We start from the raw sequence: 13,689 nt of genomic DNA, 5'->3' as shown, positions 1-13,689 counted from the left end.
ACTATTCCTGAGATTATTTTTTTCCATTTCTTGAGCCAACATCATCATTGGACAAGATCTCCAAATTTATATTGTCTCTTACTATCATATTTTCAGAAGCAAGAAAAGTGCAACATATGTTTCTGAATAATTTTGAAAACTATTCAGATTTTTTCAAAACTTCTAGTTAAGGCTGGTGACGAATATATTTAAACAATTTGTTTTTGATTTTCATAATAAGCCCAAAAAGAACTGCAGATACAGCCTTGAAGAACTCCCAGTAGATGACAAATGAGTAGAATCGCCAAATCGGAGATAGTGAGCTTGGTTTTCGGTTAGGCCTAGGATGTTTTCGAGTGTAAAACATAATCATCTCCCTGGGCATAAATCTTCACATCTTTAATGTAATATATATTGATTAAAGTGTGTTTCCCCATTTTTGTAAAAAAAAATATATTCAACCCTTCCAGACAAATCCAGATTTTCCCACAAAAATGCTACAGATTTGTCGAAAAACCAGTTCGCATCCCTGCCGATGACCAGAAGTTGACATTTGTTTATTATTTTCACCTCGCCTACAGAAGCATGCTATAATGTCAAGTAAGGCGTCACCTTCTTGATTTTCCCACCGTCAAATGCAGAATTGCGCAAAATAAGTTGTATTCGATGGATTTAATTCAAGTGTTACGTCTGTTTGTCTGTGATGGAAGAAAGTCAGAGTCAGAAAAGCTGGGGCTACCTTCGCGAGATTTCGAAATATTTGGAGACCCAACCGGTTTGATCCAAGCACCGAAATTCAAATGTACCACTCTATCGTGAAGCGTGTTGTGTTTAGGCAAAGATAACGCAGATTATGTCTAAAATTTAGAAAGGGCGAGGAGAGGGGTCAAGATATTATGACGATGTGCGATGGTAAAGAGGTTTATATTCGCTACGTCGCATTTTTTTTTATTTATTATTTGCAGATATTTATAGATTTACAGATATTGAAGGCCTGTATAGTTCTTCGGGATCTTAGCCATAAATGGCTAAATAAAACTGAAATGGAACTGCTCCATAGAACTAGTATAAACATAACACAGTATTCTCAGGATATCAACGGTACTTCATATTATTATTGAATCCAAACTTTGAAGCCTAAAACACCATTCCGAACATGTCAAATATAGAAAAATCAGTGGTACGTGCCATGAAGGTATGTATGGTCAACAAAGCGATCTACGGGGCATCGGCCTCAATTATGAGTCGGAATAGCTCCATGAACATCTTCCATTAGTACAATCAAGCCAAATTATGCCCTGAACATCGAACTATGGAACAAAAACTATGGCCGCGAAATCAGAGTACTTTCACTGGTCTCAAGGGGTTATCACACTTTTTGTATGAAACATTTGAAAATTTCGTGTAGTTCGTCACACTTCAGTCAACCCTCCCTCCACCCTTTGAGCGTTACGTCATTTAAGGATGTTGTGTTTTGAAGGCAATAATAAATGATCAAAGCCAAAAGTTTATATCAAGACATTTTAGTGGATAGGTATCAAGCGGACGTCAGATTTTTATAGCATTTACTTTTCTGCTCAGTTTGGAAGCTATTGTGTAACCGATAAAGTAACAGAATAGTCTGTCAATGATTTTCCAACCCATCCGAAGCTCCTCGTACCAGTCGTGTCGCCATCGTCTCTATCGGTCGTCTACTGTGGGGGAACTGTGGCGATAAGTGCCCCAATTTCCAATACTACTTGATGGTATTCCAAGAATCGTTGCCCATTTACTCCCCACGTCCTGTGTATCGAAAAATCTTCTGTTCAAGGTAAGGAAAAAAAACTGCTGCATGCAGTTCATTTTCGTCGAAGCAATTCGCTTAGAAGAAAAAACAACATTTTCCTTTGCTTGACGGGACCCCCCAGCCACCCTTTTCCCGCTCCCCACAAGAAGAGAATCTACTTTGGCTTAGTTTTCGATATAAAATTGAATCTGCACTTCCGGGCACGTTTACTCGCCAATCAAACTCGGTCGCCAACCAACGACGTCCGTCGTCTGGGCTGGGCTCGCCCCAAGTCCAAGAAAGTGCAGTTTCGGTGGGGCAATATGAGGAAAAAACACCAATGATCGCTGGCAAAAGGAATTTATTCGATTACCTAACCAAACGACATAAATCTTTATTTATGAGTTGAACATTTTAGCAAATTTATCGGAGAAGTTTTGCCGGATAGCGGTGCATTGGAACGTTTTTCTTACCGCTTTTTTTTATGTGTCACCGTCTTCCGGGGTGAAGTTTTATGGACTGTAATACCATCAGTGCAAAGTGACGCTATTGACAGTTGCTCCAGTTTTATGCCCTTTTTTTCTTACGCTGACTGACCTGTGTGGTACGCAAACATAGTTGGCCGTGATTTCCTCTTCGGGGCGTTTTCCCATGGAAGCATATCCGGCGCGGAAATAAAAATGGACGGCAGAGGATTGTTTTTTGGAACAATGTTACTTCTGCTTTTATATTTCGTAGATATTATAATGGGACTATTTTTTCTCAAATATTTTATTTCTGGTGAAGCGAGCTGATTTTGCTCTTCATACTATTTCCATAAATTTATCTCAAATCAAATCGTGGAAGGAATTCAGTATCGAAAGACACTTTCCTACAGGATCCTTCGACTTAGCTCACAGAAAACGAATTCAACAATGGCTATTGTAATAGGTCTACAAATGCTGATTATACAGACCTTGACAAGTAATATGCTGGTAGTTCGATAAAAACGTGCCTGGTGCAGAATCGAAGTTCTACACCGAACAGAAAAAAATAGCAGTGACACCTACAACACACATTAACTCCTTTACTCACGTTTCGTACTTCACTTTGCTTGTTACGTGCGTTGAATTGAACCGCCGTAAATCGTTCTACCGCGCGAGTGGGCAAGAAGGGATTCGGGAAATCCTCGTAACGAAGCGTTCCGCAATTTAACGCTTCCCCGCACGATATGGCAGTTTGTTGTTGCTATTGATGAATTTACGACCGTTGTTTGTGATTTTTTGGGTTTTATGGCGTTATATCGGTCCACGGGTTACTAATAAAACAACCGTTTTAGTCAAAGCCGACGTTTCGAATGTTTATTCATTCATCCTCAGGGCAAAACTGAACAGTTATTTTTAGTTCAGTTTTGCCCTGAGGATGAATGAATAAACATTCGAAACGTCGGCTTTGACTAAAACGGTTGTTTTATTAGTAACCCGTGGACCGATATAACGCCATAAAACCCAAAAAAAGTTTGTTGTTGCGATTGGCACCGAGGGAAAAAAAATAATCGAAACACCATCGATCAATGCAGCCTTGAATCTCCGTTCGGCGCAATAACGTGGGTGTGAAACTGAAATGAAATTACGGGGGCTATGGCATACGTCACTTGGCAGCGCGCAGTTAAGGCTCAAATTGTCAAACCTCATCAAACTCACACATCGGTATAACAAATCGCACAGTAATTTGTCACGGAAGGTGCCGCGTTTCGCCAAATTCGATTGGTAATTTGTGACTTGTCAAAATGCGATTCCCTCGAATCGTGCAGCTTTGTTTTCGGTCTCCTAGAGAACGAGTTCGAAAAATTAGGACTGTCAGCTGGCGTCTACACAATTTGCACGCAGTTTGACAGACACCTTAATTTTTAACCTTCACCTGTTCTCTCTTTCTTTCTCTAGTTTGGCACCGGAAGCCCTCGAAAGAGGAAGAACCTTTCAAAACAGATAAGCTAATTGAAATTTTATTGGGTCGCTCCCGCATGACTCCCGGTTCATTCTTTCCAGCGGTAGAGCAAGGTGGAAAAATTGATTTCCTTTTTTCATTTTCCAACAACGTTTGGTGTGCGATATGTCGGTGGTTGGCGTAGAAAACTGCTGGCATCGGTAAAGGGCAAAATTAATCAAAACGTCAAAATTCGATTTCCTGTTTAGTAGTTCTCTGGTTCAAGGGTGTGTCCGGAAACATCATACGCAGTTATGTTGATTTCCTTGACGAGGCTTTAATTTGGCGGAACGAGCTACTTGTTGTTCCCTTTACTGATTTTTATTAAAGTTTTAGTTTATTTTGTACCTGTTTAGCTACCCAATTCTTACAAACAGTTGTGAATAATAGATGTTTAGTATGTACTTTTTGTTGCCCCAAGAGATTGAGAACCCCATTCGAGGAACCAGGAACGTTTTCTAATTTTCATCATTTCTGCAAAAATGCTTATTGCGGTCAGCGCTGTTTGCCGGGTAGATTAAATTATTCTAGTTCAAAACTGTAACTAATTACGCATGATTACCAAATTTTTTGATGTACAGATTCCTCCTCTTTCAGTGCTTTCAATTCTACCATCATATTTTTAATGTTCATACCCAGAAATTATGCAACATGCCCTATCTACCCTACTTTATTAACGAATAATTTACAAATACAGAAATGGTAACTTGGCTTAGAAACTTCGCAGTTAATAACTGTGTGTAGAAACACAGCCTAGTGGAGGAGTGAGGAGTGAGGAGTGACGTCGTTCCCGTGTGAATTTATTTTGGATAGTCTTTCCGCGTGTACAAATTTTGCATAGCCGTTCCGCGAGCACTTTCGCTACGTACAAAAAATATAGTTTTGTATTGAAGCGAAGTACGAATACGACATGGCGCAGTCGGCAGGTGAGTATTATTTGAAAAGATTAAACGAAGCCATTTTATGGAAAACTTAAAAAAAAAAATATATATATGGTGGGATAGAGTTCAATGCAGGTAAAGCTACCTGTATGATGAATCTATCGGATGCAGGACGCGTGGGTACCTGCATCACAAAAAAAAAGAGAATTCAATGCAGGACGTGTGAATACCTGTATGATGAATCTATCGGAATACATGACGCGAGGGTACTTGTATGGAAAATAAAAATAAAAATATATATAAATATGATAAAATTCAATGAATGACGTGTAGATTCATGTATGATGGGTCTGTCGAATTCAGAACGCGTGAATATCTGAATTCCAAAGAAATAATAAATAATACGTAATAAGCAAATGCTGAATCGTTTTAAGAAAAAAAATTCTTGCATGTTTTGTTACAGATAAAACGCCACGCACGCGAGATCAGAAAAAGAAGAAGGTCAAAGATTTGGCCCGCGAGTTAGCCGAGGAGAAGGCGAAGAATGCGACATTGAGGGAAGCTTTAGATCGTAGCCTTCAAGAAAATCCTGAGTTGGATTTCAATGCGGAAAACAGGATGAGCAGTACTCGCCACATGGGCCCACAGAGCTTCGAGGAATCGAAATTTTTTTCTTCCATGAATCAACTCTCAGTCGCATCAATCAACGTGCCCGAATGCAAAGCCCCGGACGGTGAAGAGATTCATCGTCAAACATATGAGATGTGGAAAGATCTGCTAGTAGATTCTCTCAAGCTGGCGGGTGTTGACGATGAATCCACGAAATTTACGGTTTTCAAAGTTAAGGCTGGAACACGACTCCTTGAGATATACCGGAATACCAAATCTCGAGATGACGCACCGGACCAAGTTACAGCACCGTTCTCGAATGCGCTGCATCGCCTTCGGACGTACTTCGGGTCGGGATCGGACGTAATGTTGATGAGACGTAAGCTGTCACTTATGATGCAGAAGCCAGAGGAAACGGACCTCAGCTTCATAACAAGAGTCGGCTCGACAGCACGCTTGTGTGAATTCGATACAGAAAAGGAGTTTGAAGAAATTGTGTCTACAGTTGCGGAGCACGCTAGAAGCAGAGAGGTACGTACCACGGCTTTAAAAATGTTAAGTCGCAAATGCACTTTTATTGACCTGGTAGACAAAGTGCGTGAGATTGAGACGATAAGATTAAACGAAGAATATGTAATGCGCAGACATCACAATACCGAACCAGCATCAGTTGCTCCGGTTCAATCCCTTGCTATGTGGGACAATCTACGAGAGCAGAGATATCCAGGAAACTTCATTCCCCGTGGATCACGCGGCGGCAGTTTTCAACGTGGAAGTACAAGTCGTCGAGGTACATGGCAAGCTAATAGAGGCAGACAACGAGGCGGATTTCAAACTCATCAATTAAAAAACGGCTCCCTTCGAAGTGAACGATGCTGGAGATGTGGTGGTGTGTACCATTCAGCAAGTGAGTGTACTGCGAGAGTTAAAAGTTGCAACCGGTGTGGACGTCTTGGACACATCCAAAGAGTGTGTTCATATTCGGAGGCCAACAAGCGTCCGGCAACAGAAGTATTGGATACGGTTCCCAACAAAATAGCTGCAATTGAGGTTCCAGATGAAGAACTCAAAGACGAACCGGTAAGTGGAAGCGCAGAAATAAATGGTTAAATTAGAATTGATTATAACGTGTGTTATAAGGTTTACTGACGATTAATGTTGCTAATTATACTGAATTGAAATGAGTTCGTTGAATATTGGAATATGTTGAAATTTTGAATTTATATATATTTTGTTAATTTTCAAAAAAAAAAAAAAAAACGTTCGAGTTAGTGGCTTTGAAATAAACTTGTTATACCAAAAGAAAGCCAGTTTTAATGTAGTTGAAATATTAGAAATAAAATTGGTAAACTAAGTAACATGTGATGCTTATTGTATTGTAACAGGAAACAAAGATTGCTTCGTCTCCACATGCTTGTACTGCACTGGTTTCTTCTAACCGAACAGAGCAAGATTCTAAACCAGCAAAAATGATATCCGAATCCTTGAGATGCCCAACTGAAGCGATAGCGCTATCTGCTCCTTCGACTATTACAAACGTGTGTGTACTAGTTGGCGCTAAAAAAAATGATAACGTAAGTCAATCAAATATAAAAACTAGAGTCATATTGATAACAAATATTCAACGATTATAGAGTGTACATCCACGAGTGAGTATAGTAAGTGCAATATCACCTGAGTCAACGACACTGATGACCGAAGGCACAATTTTGGCTACTGTGGCTGGTTTACGGTGCTCATTTTTGATTGATTCTGGAGCAGAAGTGAATACCTTCATGCTAAAATTGTTTAACCAAATGGTCTCGGATCCAAAATACAACAACGAACTATTCGACGTAAGCTATACATCAGATCGATCTCTCAAAGCTTACGCAACATCTGGAAGAATTGATGTATTAGCGACATTCCATGCGTATTTGCACATTTCCGAAGACAGGCCGACGCTATTGGAGAAATTTTATGTGGTGAAGGAAAATCGAGCACTTTTGAGTCGACAGACGGCATGCAGATATAGCGTACTCATGCTTGGATTGAATGTCCCAATCAGACCACACACAACTGGAACAAGAGATGAACTATTTGCCGGAGAGATTGCAGCAATTAGCTCCAATGGTATTTTTCCGAAATTCAACGTCCCACCCGTAAAAATCTATTACGATACAACGAAGGCGCCATGCAGAAACGTTTTCGTTAATGTTCCACTGGCCGTTAAACCATTGGTGGAGAAGCGACTACGTGAATTAGTATCAGCAGATATTATCGAGAGAGTGATTGACGGAATGGATACTTCCTTCTGCTCATCTATGTTGGTGGTACCAAAGGGGAAGGACGATATACGGCTGGTGATTGACTTGAGAGGACCGAACCGATATATTCAACGAAATCCATTCGCAATGCCAACATTGGAAAAAATATTAGCCGAACTTGATGGAGCAGCATGGTTTTCCGATTTATCTCTCAAACGCTTTCTTCCATATTGAACTCGACGAGGCATCGCGACACCTTACGAACTGCTTTACGGAGTATGGAATGTTCAGGTGCGTCAGGCTTCCTTTTGGATTAAGCAACGTTCATAGGAATGCAGAGGAAAATATTGGGAGATTGCGAAGGATGCAGGAATTTTCTAGACGACGTATTAGTGTTTGGAAATACCAAGGAAGAGCATGACGCAAATCTGGCAAAAGTTCTCGATAGATTAGCCAATCATAATGTGAAGTTGAATAAGGATAAATGCGTGTTTGGTAGCCAAACGGTGAAATTCATAGGATTCACATTGACTCCAGATGGTTGGCTAGTGGACAAAGAAAAGGTGGCAGCAATCAGGGATTTTAGAAGACCAGTAAACAGTTCCGAAGTAAAAAGTTTTTTGGGACTAATTACTTTCGTGGACAAATTCATAATCCACCGGGCCACAAAAACTGAGCATTTGCGCGCTCTTGCTACGTCAGATATATTCCAGTGGACTGATAAGGAGGAAAACGAATTCATACATTTGAAAGAGGATGCTTTGAAGTACATTCGGCGTTTGGGGTACTACAATCCAAAAGATACTACCGAGTTGTTCGTAGATGCTTCACCAACAGGGCTCGGTGCAGTCCTCATCCAGTATGACCCAGAAAACATCCCCAGAATCATAGCATGTGCTTCCAAAGTCCTCACACAATCCGAGCAACGATATCCACAAACCCAGAGAGAGGCTTTGGCCGTTGTCTGGGGAGTGGAAAGGTTTAGCTTCTACTTGTTAGGAAGGACTTTCGTAATACGTACAGATGCTGAAGCGAACCAGTACATCTTTAATCCGAGCCATCGACTAGGGAAAAGAGCTGTCTCCCGCGCAGAAAGCTGGGCGTTAAGGCTGCAACCTTATGATTTCAAAATTCAATGTGTACCAGGGGATGAGAATATCGCTGATGTTCTCTCTCGTCTAATTCCGGAAACTCAAACGACCACAGCATTCGATAATGATGAGGATAAGCATTTTCTGTATGCATTAGACTCCGGATCAATGGATTTGACATGGAATGAAATTGAGTCGACATCTGAAAAAGATGAGGAATTGATGATGATTAGGAAAGCCCTCGAAACGAATAGATGGTGAATATATAACTTTGATATTAGAAGCACCTAATCTGTATTATTTTATTCTTTATTAGGTCAGGCGAATTACGATGTTACGAAGCACAAAGAAAACACTTATATCTTATGGGACCCCTTCTATTCAAGGATGAGCGCGTTGTTCTTCCTAAATCGTTACGTTTGACCGCACTTCAATACGCTCATGGTGGCCACATTGGAGAAACAGCTATGAAACGAATTATGAGGCAATTCTTTTGGTGGCCAAAAATGTCTACAGAAGTAACTCGGTTTGTTAAGGAATGTAAAATATGCGCAATGATGTCTAAACGTGATCCACCGGTACCCCTGATATCGAGAGAGATGCCTGATGGGCCTTGGCAAAGTCTACAGATAGATTTTCTATCAGTCCCACATTTTGGTACCGGAGAATTTCTAGTAATTGTAGACACATACTCTCGCTATTTAGTCGTGGTTGAGATGAAGGCAATGGATGCAACCAGCACAAATGCGGCACTTTTTGAAGCTTTCCAGACGTGGGGCCTACCACTGATAATGCAGAGTGATAACGGGCCACCGTTTCAAAGCTCTGCATTCAAAACATTCTGGGAAAAAAAGGGCATACAAATACGCAAGTCCATTCCGCTTAGCCCCCAGTCTAACGGTGCAGTCGAAAGACAAAACCAAGGGCTAATTAAGACATTATCGGCATCCAAATTGGAGGGTAAGAATTGGCGCGCAGCTCTTCAGGACTATGTACACCGTCATAACAACTTGATTCCACATTCGAGGCTTGGAGTAACTCCCTTCGAGTTAATGACTGGCTGGAAATACCGTGGGTTTTTCCCATGCCTATGGAAGAAAACTATACGAGAGAAGCTGGACTTCACGGACATTGAAGAACGGGATGCAGAGATTAAGCTCTCCAGTAAACTGTATGCAGATGCTGCTCGAGGTGCGAAAGATTCTAATCTAGCTGTAGGTGACGTTGTATTGTTGGCCCAGCAACGAAGAAACAAAACCGACCCTACCTTTTCATCTGAACGCTTCAGAATTATTGCCAGGAATGGACCAAAAGTCGTTGTCATGAGCAGAACCGGCGTTCAATACGCAAGAAATATACGAGATGTAAAAGCAGCTCCAGAACAGCATATAACTGAAGATCAGATCGACGATGAAATACTGCAGTATCCGGAAAATGCCGAGTTAGACATTGGTAAGAATCTAGACGACCCGTTAGATAAGGTTCAGCCAGCGAATACTGCCGAAACAGAACCTCTAATTCCAAAAGTCCTTCGTAAGAGACATCTCATTAAACGCCCATCGAAATACGATGATTTTGTTTATCACGTTTTCCACTAAATAACAGCAATGACTGATTTGGTTTTAATAGTATTAGACTTGGTAAAAGAAAGATGCCTACTATGTTCTTGTTATTTTATTTTGAATATTTTGAATGTTGATAATAAATTCCTAAAAATAAACAGAAAATACATTAGTAAATATTTTATTGGTAACATCTTACATAATCCAAAGAGTGGAGGAGGAGACGAATGTAGAAACACAGCCTAGTGGAAAATAATCACGACGCGAATCACGACACATTCGGACACGAAATAGAAGAAGCGATGTTATGATAAAAGCTGGTAACGAAAATAATGAAAACCTGAGATAACAGAAATGAGAGAAAACATAAATTCTTGACATTGACATCATCAGCGTTCAGCGAAAACGTCATCATTGATCATTTGAATAATTAAGAGATGTGAGATGTTTTGCTGAAATAATGCATAACACGTTAATGCAAAAATAATAATATCACGAGTTGGGTTGTGGGTTCTCTATAATGAAACTGAAATGAAATATTTCTCAAATAGTTGGTTTAAGAAAAATGTATAAATGAGAATAGCTAAAATGAGAATAAATTTCACTACTGTTAGGATGCTATATAAATCCATAGAAAGAAATCTAAAAGCAACTTTTGTGACTAACAATTATAGTAATCAAAATTTGTTGAATGTGTATTTAGCGTAACAGAGGGAACGCATTCTAACAAAACGCATGTATGGAAAACGCATCATAACGCTAACTCTGACCGGATATTGATCAGGAGCTGGTTGAAAGCGTTGAAACAAGAGTGCAGAACCTCATTCTGTAAACGAATTTTGAGGAGTGACGTCGTTCCCGTGTGAATTTATTTTGGATAGTCTTTCCGCGTGTACAAATTTTGCATAGCCGTTCCGCGAGCACTTTCGCTACGTACAAAAAATATAGTTTTGTTTTGAAGCGAAGTACGAATACGACACTGTGGAAGTGCTTTATGAACACTAAGCTGCGAGGCGGCAATTTCCTAGTGGGGGATGTAATGCCAATAAAGAAGAAGATCTTTCTTTATTTGACACCGTTCGAATTGTGGAATCGCACCTAATGTATTAAGAATTCGTTAGTTAGTCATCCTCTGTCTCTATACGACATTTTCCATCCGAAAATGATTCGTAGCACACGACGTCCGAATTCTTCCAGTGTTTGCTGATCCTCCCCAAGCACGATTCAAGTACAGAAATCATGCCCTTAGTACCTCACTGGCGTTCGATACATGGCACATTTGGTTACGGGTAAACATTTTTGACTTTATAGAGTAATTTAATGACATAACTATTATCTAGCTACCCTTTCCAAATTCACGACTTACTTTGTTGCTAGCCGTTAGTAACTGTATTGCATCAAGTTTAAATCGTCTGAACACTGCCGGTAGTTGCATGTCAGTCCCATATTCGAATTTGGTATGCTGGGGAACCCAATTAAAAAAAATCAACAAATTGAAACATTTCGCAATCCAGTTACAAGTTTGCGAATCGTTCCCAGTTCAACAAATTAACGTAGAATTATTAAGATTGATGGATGTTGCTATCGATTTGATGAGAAGAAAAACTCTATCAAGATTCGTTATGATCTGAGCATTATGACAGTACCATCCGCAGTTTCTACTCCTTGATTGACATATTTGACTTTATTCTCAACTAGTCGACCCGGCAGACGTTGTCCTGCATAGTAGGCGAAAAAATGCGTTCTGAACTGCCCAAGCGAAATTGCTATACAAATCTTAATTTCAGTTTTTCACGATTTACTCAACTTAAGTCTTGATTTTCGTAAAAAGAAATCTATATACATAAAAATGAATTTCTGTCTGTCTGAGCCTTATAGACTGGGAAACTACTGAATCGATCGGCGTGAAAATTTGTATGCAGAGGTTTTTGGGGCCGGGGAAGGTTCTTAAGACGATTCAAGACCCCCCCCCCTGAAAAGGGGGGGATCCCATACAAATGAAATACCAATTTCTTCATAACTCAGATCTAATCAAAGAATAAATCAATTTTAGGCGAAACGAAGTTCGTCGGGTCTGCTAGTATCATATAAACCCGTCGGAAACGATAACGAACATATCTGCTGAAGGAATGAAGAAAATCCATCCAGCTGTTTCCGAGTTATGCGGATACGAACACAGACCATTTCATTTTTATATATAAGATGTACATGTTCCGAAAGCTCATATTCTCAGTCAATGACGGCGTCATCCTTATGCTCATATAGGAAGGTGAAGGATTGTTAACCTTCCTTATGCATTAAAAAAGTTACATATTGTCCATTGGGGACCCACAATTTCATCACGGCCACGAAAACTCAAGTTTCAACTGATTTTAGATCTTTAGGCACCAAAGGAAAGTTGAAGGTTCCTATAAAAAGGCCCTGATCTTATTCGAGGAACCTGCAGATTTGATTTGGTGTCAAAAGATTGAAAATCAGTTAAAATTTGAGTTTTTGTTATCGTGATGAATTCTTGGGCCCAAATGGACCCCAATGCACAATGTAATTTTCTTGTTGCGCTTCTCCTAGATGTCACTGAAAGCTGATTTTCTTAGGGAATCGTTGTTTAAGGTATGATTGGGACGAAATGGATTCCAATGCACTAGGAAGGTTATAATACCGTCGTATTATTTGAAATCACAATTAATTTCCTTATAAATCGTACAAGCCTGCGTGCTTATCGAAACCACGATCGAACGTGAATTCCGGATATGCTTTCTGCACACAAAAGATCAATTCTCATTTTTATTATCCAAAACAGAACAGGCTCGACCGGATCGTGTTGAATATGATGATGGCGTTCGATACGAAGATGACACTGCTGCAGTTTGACAGCATTGAAGGCTCAATAGATTTAGCTGGGGACGCGCAACACCTCTCCTGTTTAATAAATCTGATACTTGTATAGTATGGGTGCGCGACGCTGCCTGGACGGCGAAGGTCGCTGGATGATAATTTCCTCCAATTCATGTTGCCCAGCAGGAGTTCGTCGTCAACGTAGTCGATGGTTAGGCTCCATAAGGTTCCTCAAGAATTCTAATTGTAAGTCGTTCAAGCCCTCCGATTCCACTGAAGGCTCTATAGCCTCGCCGTATCTCCAGAACTGGATGAAACGTATCGGATCGTGTCGAGTAGAATTCCAAGCGGAATTTCTCTATTTGGTAGTTTCTTGTTCTTGCTGTCGTAGCGCTTTCGTAATTGGTTGCTTTGGGAGCGAATGAGTCGTTGACGATCAGGCTACCGAAAATTGTACATGACTTGTCCACTATTTCTCCTGGTACCAGCTCCACTCGTTGCCTTACTGTACTTGACTTGAAGATATACTTTTTCGTTTACTCCATGCTTTTCGTTGTACTGGAGAGAATCTCAGCTGGTGATTTACCTCCTGGCACATTTCGGCTGGGTGTTGACTGATAGCAGAGTAAGAAAGTATCTATGGCTTGTCATAGGTCTTGACCACCACCCCCTCCTGAATTTTTTTTATGGTCCTTTTGAAGGTGTCTACAAATGTTTCATCCAATCAGTTCAGTTGGAATGGAACCACTTCGGGCC

General features: G+C 40.4%; 2 protein-coding genes across 2 annotated transcripts; both read left to right on the top strand.

Moving 5' to 3' along the window:
• The first annotated feature begins 4,487 nt into the window (after positions 1-4,487).
• On the top strand, positions 4,488-7,762 carry LOC134224327 (uncharacterized). Its single transcript, XM_062703660.1, has 4 exons — positions 4,488-4,635; positions 5,054-6,279; positions 6,585-6,773; positions 6,834-7,762. The coding sequence occupies exons 1-4, from the start codon at positions 4,620-4,622 to the stop codon at positions 7,677-7,679; spliced, it is 2,277 nt and encodes a 758-aa protein (XP_062559644.1). The 5' UTR covers positions 4,488-4,619; the 3' UTR covers positions 7,680-7,762.
• Positions 7,763-7,867: 105 nt separating this feature from the next.
• Positions 7,868-10,301, top strand: LOC134224326 (uncharacterized protein K02A2.6-like). The gene is made up of 2 exons (XM_062703659.1): positions 7,868-8,793; positions 8,853-10,301. The coding sequence occupies exons 1-2, from the start codon at positions 8,705-8,707 to the stop codon at positions 10,132-10,134; spliced, it is 1,371 nt and encodes a 456-aa protein (XP_062559643.1). The 5' UTR covers positions 7,868-8,704; the 3' UTR covers positions 10,135-10,301.
• Positions 10,302-13,689: the final 3,388 nt, after the last annotated feature.

This window comes from Armigeres subalbatus, chromosome 3 (assembly GCF_024139115.2).
Source record: "Armigeres subalbatus isolate Guangzhou_Male chromosome 3, GZ_Asu_2, whole genome shotgun sequence".
NCBI lineage: Eukaryota > Metazoa > Arthropoda > Insecta > Diptera > Culicidae > Armigeres > Armigeres subalbatus.
The sequence above is the reverse complement of the archived record's forward strand: the minus strand, read 5'-3'. Positions and strand labels throughout refer to the sequence as shown.